This window comes from Drosophila eugracilis, unplaced genomic scaffold (genome assembly GCF_018153835.1).
Source record: "Drosophila eugracilis isolate 14026-0451.02 unplaced genomic scaffold, ASM1815383v1 contig_2088, whole genome shotgun sequence".
In the NCBI taxonomy this organism is placed as follows: domain Eukaryota; kingdom Metazoa; phylum Arthropoda; class Insecta; order Diptera; family Drosophilidae; genus Drosophila; species Drosophila eugracilis.
In genome coordinates, this window is record NW_024572964.1 from 1,176,656 (window position 1) to 1,204,465 (window position 27,810).

A 27,810-nucleotide genomic window follows, 5' to 3' on the forward strand; every position below is an offset into this window, starting at 1 on the left:
TTTCAAATTACGCTAATAAGTGGAAAACTTGAAAAAAATCATTTTTTCAAAGTCAGTTAGAAATTGATAGGCTTAGATTGTTTAGCTTGTCAGCAGCTTAAAACAGCAATCGTTTCGCTGTGGGAACATGTTTGGCCAATCCAAAATCACTCCTCCTTAGTGAAATGTCCAACTGAGAGATGCATTTTCCGAGCCCTCCCACATTTTCCGCATAAATAAAAGATCAGAGACGGGTTTGGTGACATTTAGCTTTTCAATTTGTTTTATTTTCTGTTTATTGTTGTATAATTTACTGTTTAACTAAACTCAAGAGTGCCTCGCGCATCTCTGGGGATATATAATAATAGTCGTAATAATAGGTATAATAATAATAGTTCACTCACAGAGTACGGACAATACATATGCATATCTGACAGTCGAGTGTGTAGTGTGTGTGTGTGTGGGTGTGTGGGTGTATGGGTGTGTCATTGTTTACATAAAATTAGCACAAATTTAATGTGATGCTGCCTGCTGCCTGCTGCCTGCGATGTTTGCTCATTCGTTCATTTACAATGCGATTACCATAGAAGAAGTGCTGCGAAGGGGCTGTTGGGTAAGTCTAAGATTAAGTCGAAGCCTAAAGCTATGGAAATTTGTACATTATTTACAGTTACATTTGGAAATACCATTAATATAAGTATATGTATAGGTATAGGTATATGTATATGTTAATGTTATGTAAGTGCCTGGGTATGCACTCTACCTATCTGTGTGGCTCTATGTACCTAAAGTATTTGCGTTAATATATATATATATATATTTATATAAAGTTGTAATTACCGGATTTGACAACATTCAGTGTGTGTGTGTTTGTGGTGGTGAGCTAGTCTAGTCTAGGGTTAAGCTACATTTAAGAAATGCACAAGTCTCTAATCGTTAATCGTTTATCGTAATCATAATCGTAATCGTAATCGTAACCTTAAACGCGGTTACTTTATCGTTAATCCTACTCATTATTATTATTTTCGCGTGGCAAAAAAGGCAATCAACGCAACGAATTCTCTCGGAAATAAATAAGACAAAGTACGAGATCCTATCCTTACAGGAAAGTTCCGAAGTATGCATATGTGTGTGTTGGGGTGTGTGTTGGGGTGTGTGTTTGGGTGTGCTTTAATAATAGGTTAATACTTTATACCGTCCTCGTTACGCTCTAAACTAGCCTAGGCATAAAACCAGTTAGCAACTTCAACTAAGCCCTAGACACTAAAACGTTGGGGTTCAAGTAGCAGTCCAAATGTGTTTTTCCTTCTTTTTCTTTTGGGTTTCAGGGTGGCTTTCCCAGCTCTGGGGAAATGCTTTCTTTCAGGGGCTAGTAATCTTTGGACTTTTCGGGCTATTTTCCTAGGTCAAAAAGTAAGATATTGCATGTTGCCAGTAACCAATTTCATTACCTTATCAGTCACACTTTACAAGGGCTGCTAGCTTCCTACATGTTTTAACTATTATTTTAATAGATGAATCCTTAAATAAAATGCAGCTTAAGTTCTTTACACAAGTCCCCCCTTCAAACCTTACACATCTTCCCAAAAAAGCTTGTTCTAAAATCATAATTACTTACTTTAATCCAAGGATTACTGAGCACCCCTTGATTTCACTTTCTTTTGGTTACCTAAAAGAAGTTGTCCCACCCTAATGCTGGTCACTTCCAGTGAGCCGCCCCCTGCGACCCGCCCCTGCCCAGGATTCAATCCTCGTGCGGCAGTTCGGTGGCATGCTGCTGCTCCAGCTTGATCTTCATGAGAGGGGACTCCCGGATGGCGCCGCCTCCTGCCCCGCCAGGCGGCGCATAGGCGGCCGCCGCGGCAGCAGCAGCAGCTGCGTCCGGATTGGCGAACAGCTCACTCATGTCCTGGCCTGGTCCCGGGAAGAAGTCCTCGAAGCGCGGGCTCTTGTTCACCGACTTCTGGAGCAGCCCGTTGGCAATGGCCTCGAAGTCGATGCCGGCGGGCAGGCTCTCCAGAAACCTCTTGTTGTAGGCACTCGCCTGGTGCTTGGCATAGTGGGCGGCGGAGTAGGGCGAGGCTGCTCCTGGTCTTTGGCTGGCGGTCAGGGACTTGGCGCTGCCGGAACCGGAACTCGATCCCCGCGATTGGCTGCCATATTGGCGGGACAGCTCCCTCTCCCTCTCGCGCTCCCGATCGCGTTCCCTTTCGCGGGACAGCTCGCGGGCATAGGAGGCGGCACTGTTGGGCGCCGAGCCGCCACTTCCTCCGCCAGATCCGCGGGAGGGCATCACATTCAGGCCGGGAAGACCCATCAGACCCAGGGCACTGAGATCGGGCAGGTTCTCCGAACCCCTTCGATCGCCCTGTTGCTGGTGCTTGGCCGCCGCCGCTGCCACGGCCGCCGCTGCGGATACTTGATCCTCGATCTCGGATCTCTGCAGATAGGCTGGGGACTTGTACATGTTCATGGACTGGCCGTGGGGCGACTGCTGTTGGTGGTGCGAGGGCTGCTGCTGGTGGTGGGACTGCTGCTGGTGGTGGTGCTGCTGCTGCTGCGAGAGGATCTGGCGGCGCAGGGTCTCCGTCATGGAGCTCAGCGGACTTCCGGCGTCCGGAGGAGCCAGTGCGGCATTCTGGGCAGCCATCTTGGCCGCTGCAGCACTGTGATAGCCGTTCGAGGTGGAGCTTCCTCCGATGTAGGACTGCAAGTGTCAGAGAAGAGGGTGGAAAGGTGGAAATAGTGGGTTAGAATCGGATCGGGCTGTAAGATCGTGGCTATATGCTATTTCAAAGTCAATATAAAAGCTATATCAAAGGGAAATAAAATCAAATCGCCGATAATGCGCTGTTTTAGAAGAAATAAGAAATCAATTTGGATCCGATTTATATATAGAAACCAGACCTTGGCGCCTCAAAAATAATATAATTACATTTTTGTTTACGGATTCCACCTGACTGAAATAAAATTGGATCGGCCATTTATTCTGGCCAATGGAAAATGTTTATTATTATGAAGTTATTCCAAATATCGTTTTATGGCCTTATAAAATATGTTCTAAGAAATCTCTCTTCTAGAAGGAAAACCTTTTAAGTTAGCAAAAATGTTTGAACTTAAAGAAATGAAATTCTAATAAGTTATATCTCTTTGATTCTAAGCACCGCTCATTAACTTTTAAATCAAATTAAAGTCTAAAAAACACATAAATTGTACTTACACCATGGGCCTGTCCGTTGGCGTACTGGTGGGCGCTCATGTCCTCCTTGATTTCGCGGTAGTCCCGGAACACCACCGCCTTGATGACGCTGCGGATGAGTTCCTCGGGCCACATGCCCAGCAGGATGCGCTGCGGACGACCCCTGGCCTTTGGCCTGGGATCAGCCCCGCCGTCTAGCGAGGGTCCCAGCATGTTGTGGACTCTGTTGGCATAGAGGACGAAGGTGGGGTAGGGGATGTCGTATTTGCGGGCGGCCTGCGACAAGGAGAGACCCTCTTTCAGGACACTGAAAATGGCCTCGGCCATGGCCTCGGGGCGCCAGGACTTCAGGGGTCCTCGCTCTCGGAATCTCAGCTGCTGGACCAGGTTCTGCTGGTTGGTGTTCCAGCACTTCTGCCACATGGACTGCAGCTGGTACTGGTAGCTGTCTGCTGGAAGACACGTCACGCGGACATTATGAAAAGGCTGAAAAGGGGTCGGACTTAGTTCTAGAACTTACCGGCCACTGAAGCTGCCCCAGTTGCTGCGGCTGCAGCTCCCATCCAGCCACCATGGCCTCCGCTCTCGATCATCTTGGCCTGGAATTAAAACGGAAGTGAAAGAGTTAGTTTGGGGTACTTGCGAATCAATAATAATAATAGAAGTGACTATTTTTCAACCTTAAATGCTAACCAAATGCTTAAAATAAGAGGAATACATTCCACAGCCATAACCTTTTACATTTCCTTCGCGCCGTCTTTTAAATAATTAGAAAACTTTGCATACCAGGTATCTTTTGAGTCGGAAAAGTCGGAAAAGTCGGCCCAGTCGCTAGTTTTTCAGTGGCTTACTTCGGGCCCTGTGACATTTGCACACGAATTGTGGCTGGCCGTAAAAGTTTATGATTGCCATAAATGTTGCGAAGGCATTTTCGTATGCAAAGAGCTCAGGAGCCTCCGAAAGCAAATTAGTATACAAAGTGGGGCCATCCCGGCCCCATTGTCTTGGCGGCTTTTTACGGCCAAAGGCTTTGACTTCCACTTCGACTTGTAGTTCGACTTCGACTTCGGCTAGCGGAATGTACAAAAAGCCATTTATTTATTGCTATTATTAGGAATTCAGGGGGAAGCCCGGTGCCGCTTAATTGAGCCCGCCTTTAACCCTAGCGGCCGTATTAATCAGAGGGCCTGGGCCATTTAGGGGTTAACCGGGAGCTGGGACCGACCGAACTTAAAACTCAAATGGAGAGATTCCCCATTTTTATTTCGCTCTTTTTTTCTGAGCTCGCTCCGCGGAGGCATAGGAAAAGTTAAATTGATGCACGTTTCGTGCCTCCGAAACTGAGGCTCTGGCCATAAAGCCTTCCTCTCGGCCAGCTAGCCAGTTGGCCACTGGCCGGCCACGCCCCCTCTGCGCACGTAGCCATGCATTTTATATGCAGGGGCGTAATACAAATTATGTGCAGCGAGCATGAGCCAGAAAAAGTACAAAATACAAAAATAAAACACAAAGCGCTGGAAAAAATGCAGCGCATAAAGAGAACATATAATGCAAGTCTTAAATATTTGAGGAGTAGGCGCCGGAGAGCGGGAAAGCTGGAAAAACTCCATACTAGTCCCTGCTCCTACTCCCAACTCCACACTGCATGCCAAGGAATAAGGTCATAAAACGTATGAATAATTGAAATTGAAAAGTCGGAAGCGTTTTTACGTTTTTACAGGCAGTTCGCCGGAGCTGTAACTGTAACAAATGCGGCCAAGTTGCAAACAAAATGGCGTTAAAAATGCTATTTTATGTAAAACACTTTGTTAATGACGCCGGACTTTTTTGCCCCAGGGTGTGGGGTGAATTATGGCAGGCAGTGTGGCTGTGAGTAGTAGAATTACAGGTCTATGGCTGCAGTTAAGAAGTTATGGTGCTGGATTTTTGTAGCTAATTAGTTGAGATTAGTCAGATTAATAAATAATATAAAATATATGTAGGAAGAGAGAGAACAATCACTAGAGAACCTTAGAGAGGTGAAGGCAGAAAGCAAGTTTAAAATATTATTAAAAACTTAATTACACGTTTAGTTCCTCAATTATCCAGCTTTTTTCCAATGTATAGATCGTAAAGTTGCCCCTCTCCCCCTAGCTTTTGTCGGAGATTAATCAACCCCTGTCGGCCATTCATCCATCCGTCCAGAGTGGCGATTATAAAACTCTCGCATAGTACAATTCATATAATAAAATATTACGAGCTCTGCTCGAAAATGTTTAATTAATTAAATTTTGAATTCCCCTTGGCTGGCAACAACAAATGGCATTTCCTCCCAGTGCTGCCCCTGCCCCTCCCCCTGCTCCAACAAAAACAAATTCGAAGTGTGCGCGCATTCAACTTTCTTTCAACTCATTTAATTTAATTTGCGGCGCTTCGCTGCTGACGTCGCTGCCTCTGCTGCTTCTTCTTCTTTAGCTGCTCACTCTTCCTCTTCTTCACCGCCTTCTTCTTCTTCTTCTTCTTCTTCTTGCCAATTACTCATCGTGAGCACGCCCCATTCACATAATAATTTATTTAATTAACTTTTCCGCTGCTACAAATTTCTATAAAAATTTATTGATTTTTGTTTTTTCCCCCCAAAGAAAATATTTTCGTGGCCAATACTTTTTTATTTGCACCCACACTCGGAGATCTCTATAAAGATATATAGACGCAGATATAGACACACATACATATATATGGATTTCTATAACTTTGTGTCCATGTATGGGTGTGTGTGTGTGTGTGTCTGTTGGCAATAAAATATAAATTTATAACACGCCCTCACACTCGCATTTGCCATCAATCCGAATGCATGGACTACCCCTGCCACGCCCCTGGCTTTCAACAGCCTTCAAGTTTTCACTACATCGCGGGCAACCTCTGCTGCTTAACCCTCTGCTGCCCCATCCACCCCCTCCCCACCCTGCTGTAATACCCCTTGGATTCTAATGCAATTTTAATTTTATTTTTCAAGCGCGCACATAAACTCAGCAGCACTCGCCCCGCTCCCTTGGCCCTCTGGAAAAGCACTAAAACTACACCATTTTCCTAACCTTCCCTTTATCCTTATCCCCCCTGCCCCCTGCCCCCTGCCCCCGCCTGCCTTGCTGGTTCCTTAGAACTTTTGCTGTAGTTTTCCTCCTGTCGTTTCTGCTGTGTATATTTCTTATATTATATAACACTGTATTTATTATTCATTTTCGATTCGTGTTCCACCGTGGTGGCGTCTCAAGTTTGTTATTTCTCTTGTCTGCAACTTGCTCACCACAAACCAGACCCACCCCACCCTTCCCATTTCCCACTCTTAACCCTGCGAAGACCCCCGCTTGTGCGTCAGAACTAACAGGAACTTTGCGATTTCCTTGGCGCTTTGTGGGGCAGCTTTTACTTTTCCTGGGCTCCTGGTCGCCTTCAGCCTTCACTATTACTACTGCCGACTAGTTTTCTCTCTCTAGCTCTCGCTTTTCCGCCACTTCCGCGTTGCCACTCTCTTTTCGGCAGCCAGCAGCTCTCTGTTCATTCACTTCTTCGCATTACTCAGCCAGTCGCACGCATGCCACCCACTTCCCAGCCCCCATTTTCCGGCAACCTTGGCCACGTTGTAGCTACTGCTTTTCCAGCATGGCATGGAAATTATCAACTAAATTGGTGACTTAAGTCTCAGAGATATATCCATAATATCTAATATAGTAAAGATACTTTTGCATCTCAACTATTGCTTAGATGGAAAATGGTTCGCTGTGTGGCCACACCTTCTGTCCACGGCGCTTTTCATTAATTTTCCAAGACGCCAGAAATAATTCAGTTAAGAACGAAGACCTCGGAGACTACAATTATCGAGTCCTGCGGACTGACACTTCTCATTGGGGATCCCGCGAATCGATTTGCATTTTTATAAATCCCATTCCCAGGCAACCGAATTTCTAATGGCGCCCAGTAGAGGCTTTGGCTCTTTGGCTCCTTCGCTCCTTGGCTCCTTTCTCCTTGCCGCAAGACAAAAGACAGAAACAGAAACAAAAACGAAAACCTCGACGTCGACGTCGGCGGCAACTAAATATTTAATAGTATTTTATTGCACGAATTTCACATAAAATATGCATATTGGCCCGATGCATTATTCATGGGAATAATGTGAAAAACACATTTCGCGAGGCGGGGAAACAGTAGCTTTCCCTGTGTGTGGCTATATAGATACTTCTTGGGTACGATATCTGGTTTCTTTCACCCAGTATATATATATATATAGTATGCATATGTATCGGAATATAATGAAATGCAAGAGAGCTAAACAACAATAAACAATCGCAAGTCCAAGGAACTGCTGGGGCCACAATAATTGTAGCAATCATAAAGCCAAGTGCGAGTGCATGAAGCTTGCTTTTTGCTCCCACTTCCAATTCCAATTCCACTTGCAGTCCCACTTCCAGTCCCGCTTCCACTTGCCCCCTTCTACTGCCTGCCAACCCCCCTGAAAGTTTTGTTTGCCACTACAGCAGTAACAGCAACTCACCTCACAACAATGGCAACAATAATTTAAATGTAATAAATAATTATACGCCAAGTGTTGAGTGCAACGTGCATTGAGGTGTGTCAAGTTGCCGACTAACCAACTGGCAACAGCAACAACTGCAGCAGCAACAGCACAGAAACAGCAACAACAGCAACATCAACCGCAGCCGACAACAGAAATTGCCATAAAACATTCAAATGGGCCGCCGACTTCTTCCAGACCCTCCAAACTCGAAACTCAAACTCGAAACTCGAAAATACCGCGATCCGAGGCACCCTTGCTGCCCCTTCTGGCATTCCCTTCCACTCCGCCCGTGGCTGCCCCCTCTTGTTTATTGTTGACCCCTCCCAAAAAAGTTGTCTTGCTCGGCTGTCCTGCCAGCTCGGACTTTGGCAAAGGGCAATCCCAGCCAGAGATGACAGCGTGACACGATCAATTACTTCTTTTAAATTATTTTGAGTTTTTAAGTTTTAGGTTTTGGAAAGTATTGACATTTTGAATGAGTTTTTAAGGAGCTTAGAAACTATGAAGTGGATAATAGGATAGGTAACCAACCTAGCACTCTGCCATCCCTAAGAACCAACACATTTGCGGCCAACTCGACCCTGGCTTTTATAGTATTTACTTCGGCTTTTGGCCCGACATTGTTATGGTTGTTGCAGTTGTCGGGCAATTGTAACTTCTGCAGTCGTTGCTCATGTAATTTCTCTTGGCTTGTAGTTGCAAGTAAAAATTAACCTCCTGCAAATAGTAATTTATTGTTTTTAGCATAGGGGATAATGAGGATATACGGACACAGCCCCCTTGCCCGCTTTGCCCTCTGGAAGCCTGAGCATTGTTGGTTGAATGTAATGGCTTGGGACTGGACTGGACTGGAAGAGCCTTGCGTGTCCTTTGAGCTGATTGAAAGCGCGCTTTCACTGCGAGAGAAAGGGGGGAAGGGCAATGGGGGCCAAAGGGCTGCGGAGAAAGTCTACAAAGTGTTAAAACGGCTGCACACAGTCATTAAATATTAAACTTGTATAAGCTGCCAGACTAGCGGACTAGCGGAAAAAAGCGGAAGACACGCCTCCGCCATCAGCAGCAGCAGCAGCAGCAGCAGCACAGCCGGAGAAAGGTGAAAGCAGAAGAAAGGACGCTGGCCGGGTGGCTGGGTAATTATTCATGGGCGCGCAAATCTCGCAAGTTTAAATAAAAAGGAAAAAGGCAAAAGGAAAGACGGAAAGAAAAGCCAGGAAGCGAAAATCCGACTCCGGTCAAGCGCTCGAATGTATGCTACGCTTTCGCTTCTCAATCGAATGCCTCAAAGGCAAAAGCAGCGGCCACTGCGATTGCAAATGCAGCTGAAATGCAGCTGAGAGTGGGTGGAGATGCGGCCCGCAACGCACTGCAAAGCCTTGAAATAATATTTAATATTTAGAGAGACATAAATATTAAATGAGTCCAAAGCTATGCAAAAAGGTAGCCCAACTTTTCCGCCCCCACCGCCGCGTCCATTCGGCCATATAAAGCTAGAATTACAGCTAACATTCCGCCATTATTTGGCGCACTACGTGGGGTATGATGGGCTATAATGTCAGCTTAGGATAGCCAACAATAAATACCTTCTATCCTATCCTCTCCTTCATTATCCTTAATCCTTTTCTGGGCTGCCTTCTATCTGCTTTCGATTTCCCTTTCCACTAATCAGTACTTCCTCGTCGATCATTTGACCCCTGGCCCCTTGCTTTGAGGCGGAAAACTGCAACTATTTTGCAGCCGTGGCACGCTTTTCTTTGCTTTTGGGCCACAGTTTTTCCATTTGATACTTTGGGGAGTCGGGCGGGTAGCCCGCGCCGCTTCTCCTCCGCTCCTTTCCCAGCCTTCCGAACTCTGAGCCGCGTCGAACATCGCCGGCGCATACGAAGTCTTATGAAATATGCACGGCCTGTGTAATTTCTTATTTAAAATGCCATTAAATTTTTTGAATAGCATAGAGAGGAGCCGTGCCGCCCACTGTCTAAAAACAGAGCGCAGCCTGCACTCGGGCACCCGGGTCCTGGGCAAATAGAGGCTCGTCGACCCCCCAAACACCCCTTCTCAAGCCCCCTGACATATGTGTGTGAGTGTGTGTGTCGGCCCAGGTTAGACAAATATGGTTTGGTCTGGGCTTTGGCTGCTGTTTGAGTTGCAGGCCATGGGGGAGTCGAGTCGAGTCGACTCGGATCGGTCCAAAAACTGAAAACGAGGTGAGTGGCGTGGAGACTGGAGCTCGGAGTCCAAAGTCGGGCAACTTTTAAAATGCATATTTGATTGTTTTTTTCCTACGATCCCCTCAAACGGACAGCCGCAGCCTCGGAGGTACGTGTAATTAATACAAATCAGGGATAAAAACCAATCCGAGTGGGCCGGCCTCATTAAGGGCCAGTCCAGGCGCATTCTAAATCTTTCATGAGGCACTGCGATGCAGAAATCCCCTTCGAATCCGCTTCTCGCAGTGCAGCTAAACTCCCTCCTCTCCATTTATATTATTCCAACTTATTTCTAATGCCCTTTCCCGGCGACCTGTCAACCGTTGGTCCTCCGCAAATGCATTTGTATCTGCAGCTGCCCCTGCACCTGCATCTGTATCTGTATCTGTACGAGTATCTGTATCTGGAAATGTATCTCTATCTGCCACTGGCAGCCCAGCGATTGTTTCTACATTCAATTCTGTATCTAAGCCCGTGCAGAGTGCGTGTGTGGGCAACACCTTTATTAGTCGGCCATAATATTGATTTAGTCGAGCGCTGTCTGCTCAAGATAATTATTATAGTCGAGGCCTAAATGCGTGTGTGCACACACGAGACCATTACATATGTAAATACACACTCACACACACGCACACGCACACGCACTCTGTAGCTGAGATTGCAGTTTGCAATTGATTTGCAATTGCAGTCTGCGGACGGTGAAAATAATTCGCAACACACACGGATTAAATTTGCATTAGGACCTCTGGCAATTAGCGGATCTCCGTCTCCCGCCCGGAGAGGGGAGGATAGCGGCAAGGCAATCCTCTGTCGGCCGGCGAGGCTTTGACTTGGGCTAAGCACACAGGCTTAAGTCGGAGCATCCTTTGTTGGATGAGCCAACAGATGCCAGCAGCAACTGCCTAGCAGGATGGATGATAGATAGATAGGACACTCTTTTTGCCTTCTCCAAGCATAATCCTCCTCGAGGAGCAGAGATACTTGAAATCATTTCCCAACTTTAATAATAACGCTCACTCCCAGTGCTGCCTTTGAGTGGGAAAGCCAAAGTAGTGCTGCGTCACTTTTATTTGTTTCGCTTGAAGTGCAGGAAATTGTCTGTAGCCCATTTAAAAATAAACAACAATAAAATAAATAATTAAGAAATACGCTTTCTGCGTTTAATTATAAACAAAAAGGCAGCCACATTGTTGTGAAACGAATTTGCTGGCTAAGGCAGCAAGGCAGCAAGGCAGCGCTGCGCAGCGCAGAAATGAAATAATAAAACTGGCATTACATAAACGCTCGAAATAAATATTAAACGCTCGAGTATTTTAATAAGTGAATCATTTCCAATGGCAGTGGCAGAGTGGCAGAGAGGCAGAGTGGCAGAGTGGCAGGGGCAGTCGAAGAAAAGAAGCAGCGGCAGGCAACACGCGCAGCACAAATTAATAAAATAAATAAATGCCAAACTAGATTTTTATTTATTTGCGGTATTTATTTTTGGCCTCGCTGGCAGAAATAAATCAAACTGGACGCAAAACCGAACGTAAAGACTTTTGATTGCACTGAGAGAAATAGCTAGTGAGATCTCATAGTACCTGTCTTACTGAGATGCCATGGGAATCACTTTAAAAGGCAGATAAAAGATAAAAAGATCATGAAAACCTCTTAGGAAAAAGATATTTCTGAAAGTGCACCTTCCACTGGGGGGGGCGTGGCACCTCTCATAGTTGGCTTTAGAAATTTACACGACCCCCATTGTCCGAGTGCGTGGCCGAGCGTTTTAGCAGTCGCGCCTTCGCTGTTTGCTCTTCGAATATCCGAATCCGCTTTATTTGTGTTTTGATGTGTATTTATATATTTTTATTTATTTAACATCGTTTTTTCAACAAGCGTTTTTCGGGAAAACGCTGCTCGATTGTTTTTAGTATCTGATTTTTTATTTACTTTTAATGAGTCGCCCGCCGAGCGGAAATTTCGGATGCTGCCACTAAAAGTTTTCCCTATTCATGCGGTCACTGAATAGAAAATTCAAATGGATTTGCCTCGGAAAACTTTCTGATTTCAGCACCCCTTCCTCCCCCTTTGTCTATTCCCAGTTGCTAAGATGCTTTACGTTTATTTTCCTTATAAAGTCGTGTATTTTTATGGCTCGCAAATGACAGACAATGGAAGCGTCAAAGGCGGCCGGCAGTTAAGTTGGCTGTAAAAGCGATAAAAAGAATAATGCATAAAAAGTTGCTTATAAACTTGGTCTCCAGATCCAGCTTAACCCTTAGTCGGCGATGGGGGTGGGCAATTACCCTTGCTACAGGGACTGCTTCGAGTCGATCCCATCACCAAGACTTATCTGCAGTTCACAGATTCCAGTAATATATGTATAAATTTAAATTTATCTTTGTATCTGAGTATCTTTGTATCTTTGTCGTCGTCTTCCACATTCACATTCGGAATTGACTTATTAATTAATTTATGCAGACACGTTTTAGTTTTATTATTTCTAAATTTGTGTAATTTGCTCTTCGTACCGCTTAGCCTCGCAAGGGGCATATTGGGCCATGGCTTGGCAGGTGGATTAGGCCATCTTGCCACTAGATCAGTGGGTAACTCGCAGTCGAAGACTCCAACCTTATCGAGAAACCTTTGTTGCTGCCATTTTATTATGGCTTCTTCGGCCATTGGGCATAAATTATTGTATCTTTTCATTTGCATTGAGCTATTCGCTTGTTTTCCTCACTTTTTCGTGCGAGTGTTTATTTTTTAGCCGCATTTGACAATGTTTGTGATTTGATTTTTATGTCCCCGCATGTCGGAATTTAAATAAATTAAATTTTATTAGTAAAATTGACGAGAAATATGCCGCGCTCAATGGCAATAACAAACAAGATAGTTTTGATTAATAAATGTTTATGATGTAGCCAGCTGGCCAAGATGGATTTTATTATGATGGCTGTCGGGGTTGGGGGGTTGGGGGGTCGGTCTTCGGGGATGTTCTTTGATATTTCCATACAAAAAGTGCTTTTTGTGTACACTTTTATTATTTTATTATTATCATGGTGAATGCAATGGCTCTGTGTGTGTGTGTGTGTGTTTATTATTGTCGCGTCACGCGTCCCCCAAAAAATGTAGAAAAACAAAATACAAGCTGGAAAAGAGTGGGGCACAAAGGGGTTAAGCCGGTTCAGGGCCCAACTATTGTTCATTTTCCGAGGGGCTTTCGTGCAGACAATTGAAATGCTTTCATTTAGCCTTTTAAATGATGATGCTGTCTTGGCAGTCTTGGCTGGGGATCTCTGTGGATCTTGTTTTCTGTTTTTTTTTTTTCTGGCTCATTAGGTCGCCGGCCCCCGGAGAGTTGTATAATTAGCTCTCCGAAACAACCGTATTTCGGTCTTTGGGCTTAGATAGTTTAGACCACGGGTCGAGGGCTATTTTTGAGCCCTGCTAAATTTTGTATTTGATTTTTCACTCGACAGCCGCCACACGCCGAGCCAAAAGGCGAAAAACAACTTCAACAGCTGATAGCTGATAGCCACTAATAAAAGTGAAAAAAGCAAAAAACAAAAATCAGAAAAATCAAATCCAAGATCGCTGGCCACGGGCGAAATGTATTAAAATGAAATTCAAACATTTCGACGCCGTTTCTCGATTCTTTTTGTGATTTTTTCCGTTTTTATAACATTTGCGCATGCGCAAACTGCCGAACTGCCAAACGGCCAAACTGGCAACGAGCAAATTAATAATTAATGCAAATAAACACACAAAGCGACAAAAACGAGCTGCTAAAAAAGACACAAAGCAACAGCAACAACAGGGGACGCGCACAAAAGAGACACAAAAATCAGAACGCACGTGTAACAGAGCTTTGATTAATAAAGTAACCATTTAAATAAATATTATTAATAACGCCACTTTCGGTGGCTATAAATAAAGCTCAGAGGCAACGTTCGAATCTGAATGGCGGACTGGATTTGGGAGTTTTGCCGATTGGGGATACTGAGAGATCAGCGGATCGATCGACTGCTAAGGGAGGGAGACTGGCAGAGGAAAACTGCCTTTCATTCATTTCCGTTGCACCCTGAAAGCCGGGAAATGGCCAGGGGAAATGCCAGGCCAGTGAAAACCCCTCGTCACGATGACAAAGGTGAAAAATACCTTCGCATTGTGGCTTACAGTAAAACTATATAATTACGAATGTGGCTCAACTGACCGACGAAAAACATTCGAGGCAGATGGAAATGGTAATGGAAACGGAGGTGGAGGTGGAAACTCAAGCAGAAGGGGGCAGTGGAAAACACATGCGATGGGAGTGAGACTCCCTAAGAAAAGCCATTAATTAAAACTATAAAAAATTACACGATCATATTTTATTGTACAGACATTCGTTTCGGATTTTTTTCGCTCTTTTACATTTTATATTTTAATTGCCAGTTTGCCAGCTTGCCAGCTCGGCAGCTCGGCAGCTTGCAGGGCGCGGGAGTCATCAGCGTAAAAGTTTTCCCACTTTTTATTATTATTTAAATTTGTGTGTAATTACAGCGAGGATTGTCGTTCCTTTGTCTTCGCTTTATGCATATGCGATTAAGTATATTGTATTCTTTTCTCTTTCGTATATATTTTTAATGGGCGGAGCTGGGGCGGGGGAGTGGCACTCGGCGGCTTTTAATGACCATGGCAGGCGTTGGCTCTCGATTGACATGAGCGCCTGTTCCGTGTAATTTATATATGTATTTATTAGTATGCCGCTGCCAGGCTTAATTGTCGGATTCAATTGAACTTTTTTATAGTTCAGCAGCGTATTAATTACGATTTGCGGCTAATTGCATGCAAGACGGTAGCCCAGGTGCCTAATTAGAAGCCTTTCGAGGAGCACTAATCACAAGTTCGCCGTACTAAGCCCTAAGCCCCTTCTATATAGAGAATTCATCATTTTTAAGCTCTGTGTAACCCCGATTCGAAGTCATTTCCATTCGCACTTTATCTGGCTTATTTATTATATCATAATTCACGGCTTGAGTCACCTGACTCCTGAGTAAAGAACGCCACTCCCAGCAGCAGCAGCAACAGCAAACAGCCCGAATTATCACTAATAAACCAATTTCATTATAATCTGATGACATGAATCAGCCGCAGCATCGCTTACAAGCGAGAAAATGTTAAGATGAAAAACACAAAAGTCGCACCCACAATTCGGGCTCTTAGTCACTCCAAGATGCCTTAATGGTAACTATAAATTTAGAATTTCATTTCGAGTAATTATGCTCGCTGGCATAAGTTCCTCTCCCCGAAGAGCAGACAAAGGCGAGTACCTTGTATCTGGCGCACAAGCGGAGGCAGTTCAAAGACCTGCTCGGCAGCCAGAAAGTGTAAAAAATACAAAATATAATATTAGTACAAATAGCTGAAGTAAATGTCAGAGAAATAGTTGGGATTTGAGAGCAGGCGAAACAGAAATGAATAATAATGAGTGCGGGCAATTAATCACCGGCTGAAATGCATCGAGATCTGTGGGAACTGCTAAATTACAATCCACTGACTCGGCGTTTTCCCCGCTGCCATTGTGCAACATTTCAATAAATTAATATACATATAAATAAGTGGCATAAAGACCCGACTTCGACTCAGCCATGGCAATAGAGATAGCCATAGACATAGACCATTGACCAAGTTGGCGTCCATTCATCGCACACGAAAATGACTCAGCCACATAAATTTAATTATAGCTCGGCGCGAAATTTATTTAGTTTTGCTCAGCCCATTATAAAGTAGGCAAACACACGGGGCTATGAAAATATTTAATTAATTATGGCCAGCATGGAAGAGTAAGTAGATATGCCTGGAACAAGGCTATATACTCGTAGTATATAAATCGAACATGGCTAGTTGGGTCAGCAACTCGGTTCCCCGAGCGCGGCAATTTAAAAAATTAGCCAGCATTTAGTTTCCAATTTTTGTCGTGTGTTTTCCGAAATGAGCGGCACACATTTGCGACTCATTTGAATTTATTGCTGCCGGTTGCTGCTGCCACTGCCACTGCTGCTGCTGCTGTTGTTGCTGTTGCTGCTGCGGTTGTAATTAATAAAGTAAATTTGACCTCACACAGATACCCAGATACAGATACACTCGCAGATGCGGAGACAACTCGAGGCGACAATATAATGAATGAACGCCGAACGGCGATGAGAACGCCAGCGAAACTAGCAGCAATTAGCAGATGCAGATACAGATACAGATACAGATACAGCAGTTGGAACTGCAACTGCAAGTTGCATTCACATTCACATTCACATTTGCATTTGCATTTGCAGACTCTTGATAAATGCCTTTGACAGCGCACAAAACAAACTGTGCAAATATTTGACAAAATACAACTATAAATATTGCTTAAGAATTAAAGCGACGGCTGCCGTTGTCTCTAAAGACGTTCTGCACTGTGCGAAATGACTTCTAAATTGATGACTCTGATAAATGGTTCTAAATGTCAAATGGCCAAGTTTTTGTCTAACTCAAGATGTAGTCATGTTTTGGCTTAAATACATGGAAGATCTAAGCAGATCTACAATCATTCTTAGTCATAGAACGTGTTCTGGCTTAGTTTTCCCTCAGTGTAGCTGCGTCTGCTGCTGCTGGCAGACAAATAGACTCGTACAGTGACACCAAAAAGTGCGTGGCCCGCTGACAACTGGCTGAGACGCTGGGCGCAACTGTGGCTTGCGGCCTGTCAACGCCACGCTGGCAACATCTCAGCAGCAGCAGCAGCAACATCCACAACCCCGCAGCAACATGCAACATCACAGCAGCAGCAGCAGCAGCAACAGCAACAGGCGACAGAAGCCACCGCAGAATCCGCGTTGAGGAGTAAATGGTGTCAATTGGACAACCGCAGATACTAGCATCTCGCATCCATCAGATACAAGATACAAGATGCAAGATGCAAGATGCCAGATACAGGGCGTGGTCGGTCCACCACGAACCTAGCGTTTATCTTTTGTTTAAGCACATTTTCTGTTGACATTTCTGTTCACCGTTAAATAAATATTCAATAGAAAACGTATTCGTTGAGCAAATATTGTAAATGCGATAGTTTCTGAGTCGCTGTTTACCTGGAAAAGACATCGACGACGACGACGACGACGGCGACGTTTGCATTTGCATTTTTGTGCTCAGGTGCTGCAGGGTGTTGGGTGTTGAGTGTATGCATTCGGATGCATTCGCTATCTGGGTATAGGGCTATATGGATATATGGATATACTATATCCATGGATATATGGATATCTGTCGGAGCCACTTGGCCATTTCCATTCCATTTCCAGATGCTAGGGCCGTGCAGATAAAATGAAAACCATCTGCTCAGCTATTAAAAATCAACTCTCAATGGCTTTCCAAACATTTTCCGCTGGCTCTGAGCTAAGCGGGGAGCATTAAAAAATAGTGCTCCCCCCTCCCCCGCCTAAAAAATAAACTAAAAAAACACACAAAACTAATAAAGTGCATAAGTAAAGGCAGAAGCAGCTCAAAAGCAACGTAAAAACTAAAATGGAAACATATGTTTCGCCTTACAAATTATATATCCAATCGTAATAATTACACGCCACAGCAGAAGAGGAGAGAAAGGAGATGTGGAGAAAAACATACACTGGAAAAAATTAACTTGACTTTCGATGTTAAATATCAAATAATATATAAACATATCTATTTAGGCTATAATAATATATTTATATTTTTTTAATAATTTCCAATATTAGTCCCCCTTTTTTTCAAGTGTATAATTCGGTTTGGAAGATCCTCACCCTTCCCTTTTCAGACCTTCTTCTGCTTTGTCCACTTCTTTGCCAGCGAAGCGGGGGTGCATCGAAAAGAACAATTGCAAAGAAGGGAGACAGAGACAGAGGCAGAGACAGGGACAGAGAGGATGTGTACGAAGGGCCGAGCCGAAGGAAGGGAGGGAAACACAAACGAAGCAGAAGCAGAAGCAGATGAAGAGGAATGGCTAAATTAAGAAATGCAGTGCAGAGGGGAATAAATAAATGGAAAAGGAAGAATTTGTTCTACGGCAAATGTACACAAAGTAATAAATATTGATGTGCGCGAGAGGTGGGGAAGGAGAGGATGGAATGGAATGGAAAAAAAACTAAAAAGAACATTCCGTTTACATGTGTTCGTCGCTTTCGGCAGATACTCGTACAAGATACAAGACACAAGATAGAAGATACATTTAATAATTCACAGATGCATTTCCAGCAGATGTGTTAAAATTCGTAGAGTAATAAAATAACAAATCAAATGCAGGAAAGGCAACTTCAAAGGCCCATTCCTCAAATGCAGTTTGTGTTTACGCTTGCAGATGCGACTCAACCGGTCGAGATAAACAAACACCAAAAATCTTTGGGATGTGCATTTCCATTTGGAGTCGGAAAATTCCCCACTGGAAGCCCACTCGATCTCGCTCACTTTGCTGGCTAATTTCACGCCGAATTATCCGCCTACCAAAGGATGCACAAAAGGACTCAAGCGGCTGGAAAAAGGAAAACCGCATGGAGTGCCGCTGCGGCAATCGAACCTTTCCAGCAAATTGCATTCGCATAAAGAAGAAACTGCAGTTGCACTCACTTTTCAAGTGGGTGGTGGTGCTCCTACTGCTGCTGCTTCTGCTACTGCTGCTGCAGATGCAGAGTGGGCGGAAAAGGCTGACTGGTGGGTGGTGCCATTAACTACGAGTGCTGGCAAAACGGGGGAAAAGAGTTTTTTTAGTTGATTGCCAAATTAGAGGCGTTTACTGAGCGCTTTCCTTTTCCACGCACTCACTGCCGCCGTAATTCGTGTTTGTCATTATCCTGGCTAAAAAATGATGATGATAGTGGAGAAAAGTGGCAGAAAATTGCCTTAATTTTTAGCAAAAGTAAAGGAAATATGTGTACCTTCTGTACTGAAATGAACGAAAACTTAGTACTAACCCTCGAACTAACCCTCATGACTATCTTTCTTTGAGCACTTACTTTCTTAAGCACCTGAGTTTCCTAATAACAAATTACTCATTGCCCCACTGATAGCGAGCCATTTTCTTTCGGTGTAAGTACCCTCGAATTATAACACATTATAATGCCATTTGCGGCGGCGGCGGTGGAGAAACTAGCAGATGCGATACAATTTTCTTTAATTTCGGTTTTCATTTACACCGTTATCTGTGCCCCTAATTGTTGCAGTATCTGCAAGATGCACACACATAGTATGTACCTGTAAATGTATCTGTATCTCTGTCCATATCTGTATCTGTGGCTGCAGCTCTCGTATCTGACGGTTATAAATATTGTATCTCTGGTCGGTCGCCTGTGTTTGTCCGCTTGTAATTGCGTAAACAGAGTCGTACATATTTTATTTTATATTTTATTGTTTCGCTCCGCTGCGCAGCGCCATAAGGGCAGATACCTATAATTTTCTTATGTCTTTCCTACAATGAAAACAGTGGAGAGCAGCAGAAACAGACAGAGAAACTGGCTATGGCAATAATAATCATCGTGATCATCATCACAGCCATCGTCATCGCCATGGCAGTCGTCATAAAGACAACAGTCGCGACTGCACTAACGACGGAAAAGTGTGTGTTTGGGGGCCACAATAAATGCGGAATAAATAAATAAAGTGTAACAAAAGGCAGCCAAATAAATGGAAATATAACAAAACTTGACGCGGGGAAAACAAGCGAAGGAGACCAGCTGGAACATGGTGGGGAAATGGAGGGGTTGGGGATGGGCATTGCCCTGGAAAACCTTCAGCTTAGCCAAGTTCTAGTTCTAAGAGTGAAATATTAGAGTCCCCGCTATAAACTATTATTAAGCACTATCCAAGAATCGATAAACAAATCAGATTCCAAAGGTGTTTCGCCATAAACCAACCAATCTGATACCAAACTTATAAACACAGGCCAATTAGCCGAATATTTTTCTATAATTACCCGGCAGAAAGTGCACGGACTTGGGCCATGATTGGATGGTAAAAAACGGCTAACAAAAAACCCCATATATATAGTGTTATAAAAATTCTATTGTCCCTCGTATACGATAATCGTTTTTTCTTTATTTAAACAATCACCGTCGGCCTGTAAATACAAAGATGATTTGGCCAAATTCGCGAGTCACTGCGTCACTGGCCACGAGTCATCATTCCAGCCTTCCGGCTTATCAGTGGTTAATATAAGAACTACAAGAGCACTGATCACGTAGCGCCAATATAGAGAATTAAAAATAAAAAATAAAAAAGGAAGGCCAGAGAGCTGAGGGAAATCTTATCAGGGAAATTACCAAAGCCAAGAGCTGGCATCGACGCGACTTAAGATTACAAATTGTTATTATGATTATATTGTTGTATTATTTGCGCGGCGATAAGATCTATGTGGGTTTATGGCAGCCCGGGTTGGCCATAAAATAAATTACTTATTTATTTCGAGTGCGGAGCGTTCGGGCACCGAAAATTCCCTTTATATAACCTGGCCAGCAAGAACAATTGCTGCAACGTTTATGGCCGACCACAAACTAAAGAAATTATCGAAATTGCCTCGTAAATTATAGAATTCACATATAATTCGGGCGACTGACTGACTGAATTCCAAAGTGCCGCCCGCCTTACGAAATCCTTTAATCTGGCCAATGGAAAAGGCCTCTGGTTGCTCCGCAGATAAGGGGCCTTAATGGAAACCTTCTTCCTCACCCTCCTTCATTTTCCCTTGCTGGCCTAGCCCTCCGGGTGGCCGACAGCGATCGGCAAGTTTATGTAAAACCAGCGGACATAAATTTGATTTATTTCCCGGCTCCCGGCCCGGTTCGAATCAATCAAACGGCTCTAATGAGCTGCGGACCGCACAGGAAACAACCGATGACATTTGGCTTAAGCTGGGCCGTTCGGACCCCGAAAGGAAAGATTCACACGGTCAGATTTCCATTTCCTCTGCTTCTCCAAAGAGTTCAACCAACCTGCTTTGCATAAAGCCAGCTGGGAGAAGCCGAAAAGAACTGGAGATACACATGGAGCAATTATGACTAACGCCGGAGACAAAGAGACACTGGGAAAGCGGGGGAAAAGTCGGAAAAGTGGGTGCGGAGATGGGGGCCGCCCTTGGCTGTCAAAGAACTTTCAGCACTTGGCAATTTTCAGTAATTTTCTTGCAAAAACAGTTCGCAAACGCACAAAAGAAAAGCCAAAGTCAAGGAACTCGCACAGCAAAGTTTGGGGGGCGGGATGAGCCCTCTTGATTTCGAGTTTCTTGCGACTTTTCCTGACTGCTGGGTCTCCTCAATGCTGCGTGTGTGTCTCCGCATCTCGCTCTCTTTCCCTCTGAGTGCCTGTGTGTGAGTTTTTCCGCTCGCTGCGTGTCTGTGTGTGTTCTATGAATGAAAGTGGGGAAACTCGCCAAGAGAAAACTCTCGGAATTGACTGAGGCAAAAGTTGGACTCTATTAGGTAACAGGCTCTCAGCCGCAGCTTCCTTCTGTGGATTTTCCCAGTGACGTCGTCAAGCACTTGGGTGGCTTGTTGGGTGGAGGGGGGAATGGTGTGGCAACTCATACTTCTGGCTTTTACTGCCGTCTAGTTCTTCTTGATTTTATTTCTCATTTCATTTCAATAAATTAACAAAGGACAGTAAATTGTGCAAGCAAAAAGCAGGGAGTAAGGGGTTTTCCCACCCATCTCCCAGCCAGCTCAGCTGTCTCCATATCGAAACTATATATATATATACGTACGATCCAGAGTTCTAGTTTTAGAAGCTCTTTGTGTCTACTATTGACTATGCAATCATTAAATTCGTATTGAAATTCCTGAATTTGTGGTCGGCGAACATTCATATTCATCAGGCGGCCGCTTGCATTGATTTATTTACATAAGTTTGGATGCATATGCAAACAGTTAGAGTGGCAAGTAACGTGGAAAAATAATGCTCAATGTCAGGTATTAAGTGTTTATCGCAGAAATAACAAATAAATGGCTGAGCCGGAGACAAGAATGCAGCCAAAGTGCAGCAGCGAGCGAAAATCGGAGGCGCATTAGTTGCAGTTGCAATTATGGAGAATCAGATGCACGAGACGAACAAATCAAATATTTGTGCGACTTTTGTTTGCCTTGCCATCAATTTCTGCCAATTGTTTATAATTCTGTTGATTTTCTCCCCCTTTTCCCCATCCCCATCCCCATCCCCATCCTCATCCTCATCCTCCCTTTCCTTGGTATGCGTGCATTGTGCAATTTTCGTCATTAGCATTAAATGTTGCTGAATTATTTTTCAAGTCGCTGACGCACTTAATGTCGCGACCTCGCCCCCTCCCAGCCCCGTTCTTCCCCGCTTTTCTTATACAAATAGTAAATCGGCTTTAATTTGCAATCTAATAGAAATAACAACGAGGCCCAAAGGTGAATGCAAAAGATTTCGTTAATATGCATGCATTTCCCAGCCAGTGAAATCAAAGGAAAACTGAAACTAAGCGGTTGTCTGTCTTGCAGTTGCACTCGGTGTACCCAGCGTACCCGGCGTATGCGCATTATGCAAACGGGCTGCTTTTGCGCAGCCTTCGACGGCGCAAAGGGGTCGCCGGGGGTCATGCGGGCTCGACGGGGAAATGGAACCAACTTTGCAGGTCTATGCTCGGTTAGGTTCTGTATCTACAGACAGCTTATATATATAATATAATGCCATATCTGTATTATTACAGCAATTATTTATTAATATTTATGATCGTAAGCTTACATTGTAGCTGATCGGAGGACAAGTTGTTCTGAGATCTATGGCAATGTGTTTATTTCCAGGCAAGTGGAACACCATCATTAGTCACTGAGATCTCTGATCTGCTGGCTCATTCCATGACTTCATTTGAGACCTAACCCTTAAGATACTTCTCTATAAACTTATAGATCCCCGATCTTTGGAATCTCTTTTGATCTTTTGATCTTAGTTACTCAGAAATTCATAGAGAAATGTGCAAAATGTTTAGTCTGTGAGTCACTTCCGTTTTATCAAATTCAATTTATGGGCTTTCTACATTTTTTAATTTTCCAAGAAGTCATTTACAGACCTAAATATATATTTTCCTTTCTGGAAAAGTCTACTTGCTTGGGGCACTTTCCACAGAAGCGTACTCACTTTTAATTTACCTTAGTCATTATATTTATTCAGTCACGGCTGAGCTCACATTTCTTTTTATAATTTAAAGGTCTTACTATGATGTCACTTCTATTTCTGATATTATTAATAATATTTTATAGATATTAAACTGTCTTAGTCCTTAAAGTAAAGTATTTTTAAAACGAAATCTCTCTCCTTACTAAAACTAATCCTAAGATTAACTCTTTTATAATATCAAAAAGCATTTGCCAAACTCACCCTCTCTTCTTCGCGGATCATCTCGGCGATTTCTGGTTTGATTTCCATGTCATCGTGGTGGGAGCCCACTGACGAAGCGGAGGCGCTTCCCGCTGCTCCTGCTCCTCCAGTGGGAGCACTGGGTCCAGATCCGCTGCCGGAACCTGTGCCTCCCGCGCCAACTGCGGCGGCTGCGAGGGCACTGGCCATGGCATGCGAGTGGGCCAACTGATGGTGGGCGGCCAACTGCTGGGCAGCGGTGGCGGCGGCATGATGGTGCATGGCTGGCGGGGGCGGGGGCACGACGGCGGCATGGTGAGCGGCAGCTGCCACGGCGGCGGCCATGTGGGGTGGCAGAGCGGACTGGGCGGCCACGCCTCCGGGTGGAGAGTGCATGGCGGCACCGCTGTTTCCATTGCTGTGGCCCGAAGACGGTTGTGGCGAGTTCCTCTGGTTTCCTCCGCTGGTGGAACCACTGTTCCTGCCATCCAAGGTCTGGGGGTTGGGAGAGGCAAAGGGATTGCGCACTATCGTCGAAGTGGTCATGGCCAGAGGTTGGCTCTGGTTCTGTCCAGGAGTGGCGGAGGATCCCCTCTCGGTACTCTCCGTCTCTCCGCCCTGCAGAGAGGGACTGGGAGTGGCATAGCTGCCATCTCTGGACCTCTTCCTCTGCCTTTGGTTCAGATCCAAGACGCCCTCGGGCAAAAGTCTCGGTCTCTTGGCCTTCATTTCCTGATCGGCTTCATCGTCCTGTCGCAGGATTGCTGTGGCCGAGGCCAGCTCCTCCTCCTCCTCTTCCTCTTCGTCGTAGACGGACATGGGATGAGCGGAGGCGCCTCCATCGCCCCTTCCCGCGCTGACCTCCGCCAGACCCCGGATCTTTAGGGTCTCGGCCACTTTCAGCAGGGGATTTATCTGATCCTGGCAGACATTGATCTCGCCCTTGTACATGAATTCCACGAGGGCCTTAAGGTCGGTCCAGTTGACATCCCGCATTATGATGATGGGATGCTGGCAGGGATTGTCGTAGAACAGGGCCTGGAAATAGGGTGAGCAGGCGGAGAGGACCATCTTGTGGGCCTTGATCGAGTGCCCTTCGCAGGAGAGGGTCACGTCCACGAAGGATTCGCTCTGCAGGAGTTCGTCGAAGACGTTTGTCAGGTTGGACTGGTAGTTGTTCCACCTCAAACAGAACTGTTGGTTATCCCCACCGCCACTGGGAGGGGCCATTTTCCGCCTGGGAGGTTTCACCTCGGGATTTGGCTTGATCTTGGCCTCCGCTGGAGAGGATCTCTGGCCGAACTCGAAGAGTGCGGAGCCGGCCATCTTGAGACTTTGCTGGGGTTGTGGGGAGACTGGCAGGGAGCGCGACTTCTTGGCCTCCAGGCGCAGGCGCAACTCGGGATCGTCGGGATCCCGGAGACCCACCACTTCACTAGAGGTCAAAGGTCGTGGTGGGGGGGTCAGGGGTTCATCATTGGCCGGACTCTCTTTGGGCTTCACCAGCACTGATTCCATGTCCTTCTCGGGGGATTTCATGTGTCCCAAGGACTCTGTTTCTTTTTCTGGCTGGTTAGCTACCTCCTTTTGCTCCTCCGAAGTGGGCTCTGTCATCCTCTCGGGGGAGTACTTCATGTCTAGGTCCTCTGGCTCCTCGAATTGAGGTTCCATTACCACCTTGGGCTCATCCAATGGAGGCATTGTGTAGTCACTGGGCTCGTACTGGTCCACCTCGCACTCCGACTTCAGTTCGAAGTCCACGATCTGCTTGGTCATGTCCATGGTGCTGATAAAGCGTTTTCCGTTCTTATCGGTTGATTTTCACGTTTTCCGCGTGCCTCTTAACACATTTTCGGGGGCTTTACGAGAACTTTTCCTGGGAGCAGTTCAAGCGCTGTAAGAAGAGGAAAAATCTAGATGATTCTGGGGAAGAAGATGGACTTGAAGGGGTTTTTGTAGGAGGTTCGGGGAGTTGCTTTCATCTCACTGTGAAATGGTTTTAATAAGTAGAACTAAATATCTTTCCATTATTTTCTTGACTCTTAGAGGGCTCTTAAAGTATTTGAATAAATAAACGAGAATATAATAACCCGCCTCAATATCGATTTGTATCTCATTTCCTCTTCTGAGTTTCCACTTTATATGAAAATGTTTACGTTGAGTTCTGGCTATCAAGGAAATCGCTTGTGTTTGTATAATTCCTTGAAAGTAAACCCCCATAAACCCCCTATATCGGAATCTATAGCAATAATATCGAGGCAAGTGTTTCAGCCGCATCAAGCTGATTCAGCGAGCGCATTTGCTCTTAGTCATAACTCTATTAAATAAGCCTATTAATCTTGCCCCTTCCCCTGCCTCTGCCCCGACAGTCGAAAATTTCCATGAATTTCTATTAATTTATGTTTAGTATTTGCCAGCCCACTGCCCACCGCCTACCGCCCACTGCCCACCACCTACTCAGGCCAGAAATGTGCTTTATTAGCTAAAAGCTAAGCACACATTTATTTATGTTTAATTTGGCTTAATTTATATTACTGAGCTGCAATTATTTGTAGTCTCTTTGGCCCATTGTTGTATATATATGCGATATATATATATATACATATCTGAACAGATATACATATATATATTTAGCTGGCATATGGAGTGGCTTTGTAATCGTGTGTGCGATTATTGCTTATTTTGTATTGTTGTCTCTGGATCTACTTGCATGCACGGCCGTCGCCCGTCTATAGATTTATATTTAATTAAATATTATTATTTATGGCAGCAGAGCGAAAGAGCGAAAGAGAGAGAGAGAGCCAAAAGTAATTATATTTATTTAAATATTTTGTATAATTTTAATTTATGTGTTTGCTCGCTGGGCTGGGCCGCCGGGCGAGGTTTCCGTTCCGTTCGGGGTGGAAGCTGAAGCTGAAAACTTTCCTCCGCCGCCGTAAAATTTAATTATATTTATTATTATTGTTATTATAATACTTCTTCCTGCTACTTTTTATGTTTATTATTATTTCATTCCAATTAAATCTTGTGGCTGGAGCCCCCGAAAGTCGTCGACTGTTATTATTTTTGTTTATTTTATTGTTGTTCCGCCAGAGTCTCGTCGCCGAGGGAGCTGGCGAGGAAGAGCCACCAGCCATCCCTTCGAAGGAAGAGGCGGACGAACTCCTCTCCTCTCTCCTTTTGGCAACTTTTGGTTTATTGTTATGGCGCTCTGCCTTTTGTTATTCCCCTTATTTATTCATGTTTGTTGCCTTTATCGAGGCTGCTCTGCCTCTGCCTTTGCCCGCATTAAATTTGATGCTTCGCTCGAAGACGAGCTCGGCCTCAAATAAATAAATAACTAAATTGCCCAAATGCAGAATGAATCGCGTCACTCGTAAGTCGAGACTTCAAACTGATTTTCACATTTTATCAAGGGCACTTTTTCTATGTCTTAGCTAACTGAAAACTCCTTCGATTTCCCGAATTCCCGAATTCCCCCACTGCGCTTCCTGCTTCCTCCTCGTCATACTTTATTTATGTTTAATTATTTATAGCCAGCGCAGCTGCTGACAGCAAAAAATGCAGAAGGCAGCCACTTTATTTATTTATTATTTCTGTATTTATTTATTTAATTCAGTCTCGAGGTTGTGGATCCTTAAAGTGGCTACACACACACACACACACACACCAACACACAGGCACACACTGGCTAAAAGGGGGAGGCGAGTGGGCGTTCAGACACATTTATATATTGCATATTGTATTTATTTATTAACGCTTATTTATTATTTATGCAGCAAGTAATAAATTACAGGGGCAGAGAGCTGGCTTTCTGTCTGGATTTTCCCGCTGCTGAGTTCATGCTGTGTGTGTGTGTGTGGGGAAAATGTTTACAAACTGTTTTTGGCGCGTGCCACCCACTCGGAAAAGTCGGAAAAGTTGCTCCTTCGAGTGGGTTTTCTTCTTAATTTCCTGGGCGCCCGAAAAGACCAAGCAACATTGCTTTTTACGACCTCTTCGCTGGGTGGCTTGTGTTATAAATTAATAAATTACAATTTCTTTGGAAGCGCAAGCAAAATGCGCGGAAAATGTGTGATGGAAAGGCGGTGGGGGAGGGGCCATGGGTTCTTATTTCCACTTATTATATATATTATATATATAGAGCAGTATATAGTGGAGGTACAAAATCGATTTCCACTGCAGCCCAGTCATTTGTCATAAATAAGGCACTATAATTAATATAATAATCACCGCACACATACACTTTTCGGTCTCGTTTTTTATGATTTTCAGTTCACTTTCCTTGTGTGAAATATTAATAGAAAACTTGTGTTTATGTTTTGTTTATTCTTTCATATATGTATATATATATATGTATTTGTATTTGTTCACTGCTGCATGCAACACATGCTGTTCTTCTTTCTTGTTTCCCGTTCTTGTTGTTGTTGCACGTCACTTGTTGTTGCTTTTGCCTTGCTGTCTCTGTTGTTGTTGTTGCTGCCTTCCAGTGGCCGTATAACAAACGATGCACTCACGCCGAAAGTTAAAAACGAACTGAGAGA

The 27,810-nt window shown here is 44.5% G+C and overlaps 1 protein-coding gene across 2 annotated transcripts; it reads right to left on the bottom strand.

Moving 5' to 3' along the window:
- Positions 1 to 240: 240 nt before the first annotated feature.
- LOC108104694 (protein bric-a-brac 2) lies at positions 241 to 27,810 on the bottom strand. Of its 2 annotated transcripts, none has more exons than XM_017210906.2 (5): positions 27,511 to 27,810; positions 23,288 to 25,160; positions 3,699 to 3,777; positions 3,200 to 3,627; positions 241 to 2,686 (listed from the first exon to the last, which is right to left on the bottom strand). In XM_017210906.2, exons 2-5 carry the CDS (start codon positions 25,046 to 25,048, stop codon positions 1,724 to 1,726), a joined length of 3,231 nt encoding a protein of 1,076 aa, XP_017066395.1. In that variant the 5' UTR covers positions 25,049 to 25,160; positions 27,511 to 27,810; the 3' UTR covers positions 241 to 1,723. The 2 variants fall into 2 exon arrangements, with proteins under 2 accessions (XP_017066395.1, XP_017066394.1); XM_017210905.2 differs by having other exon boundaries at positions 3,200 to 3,630.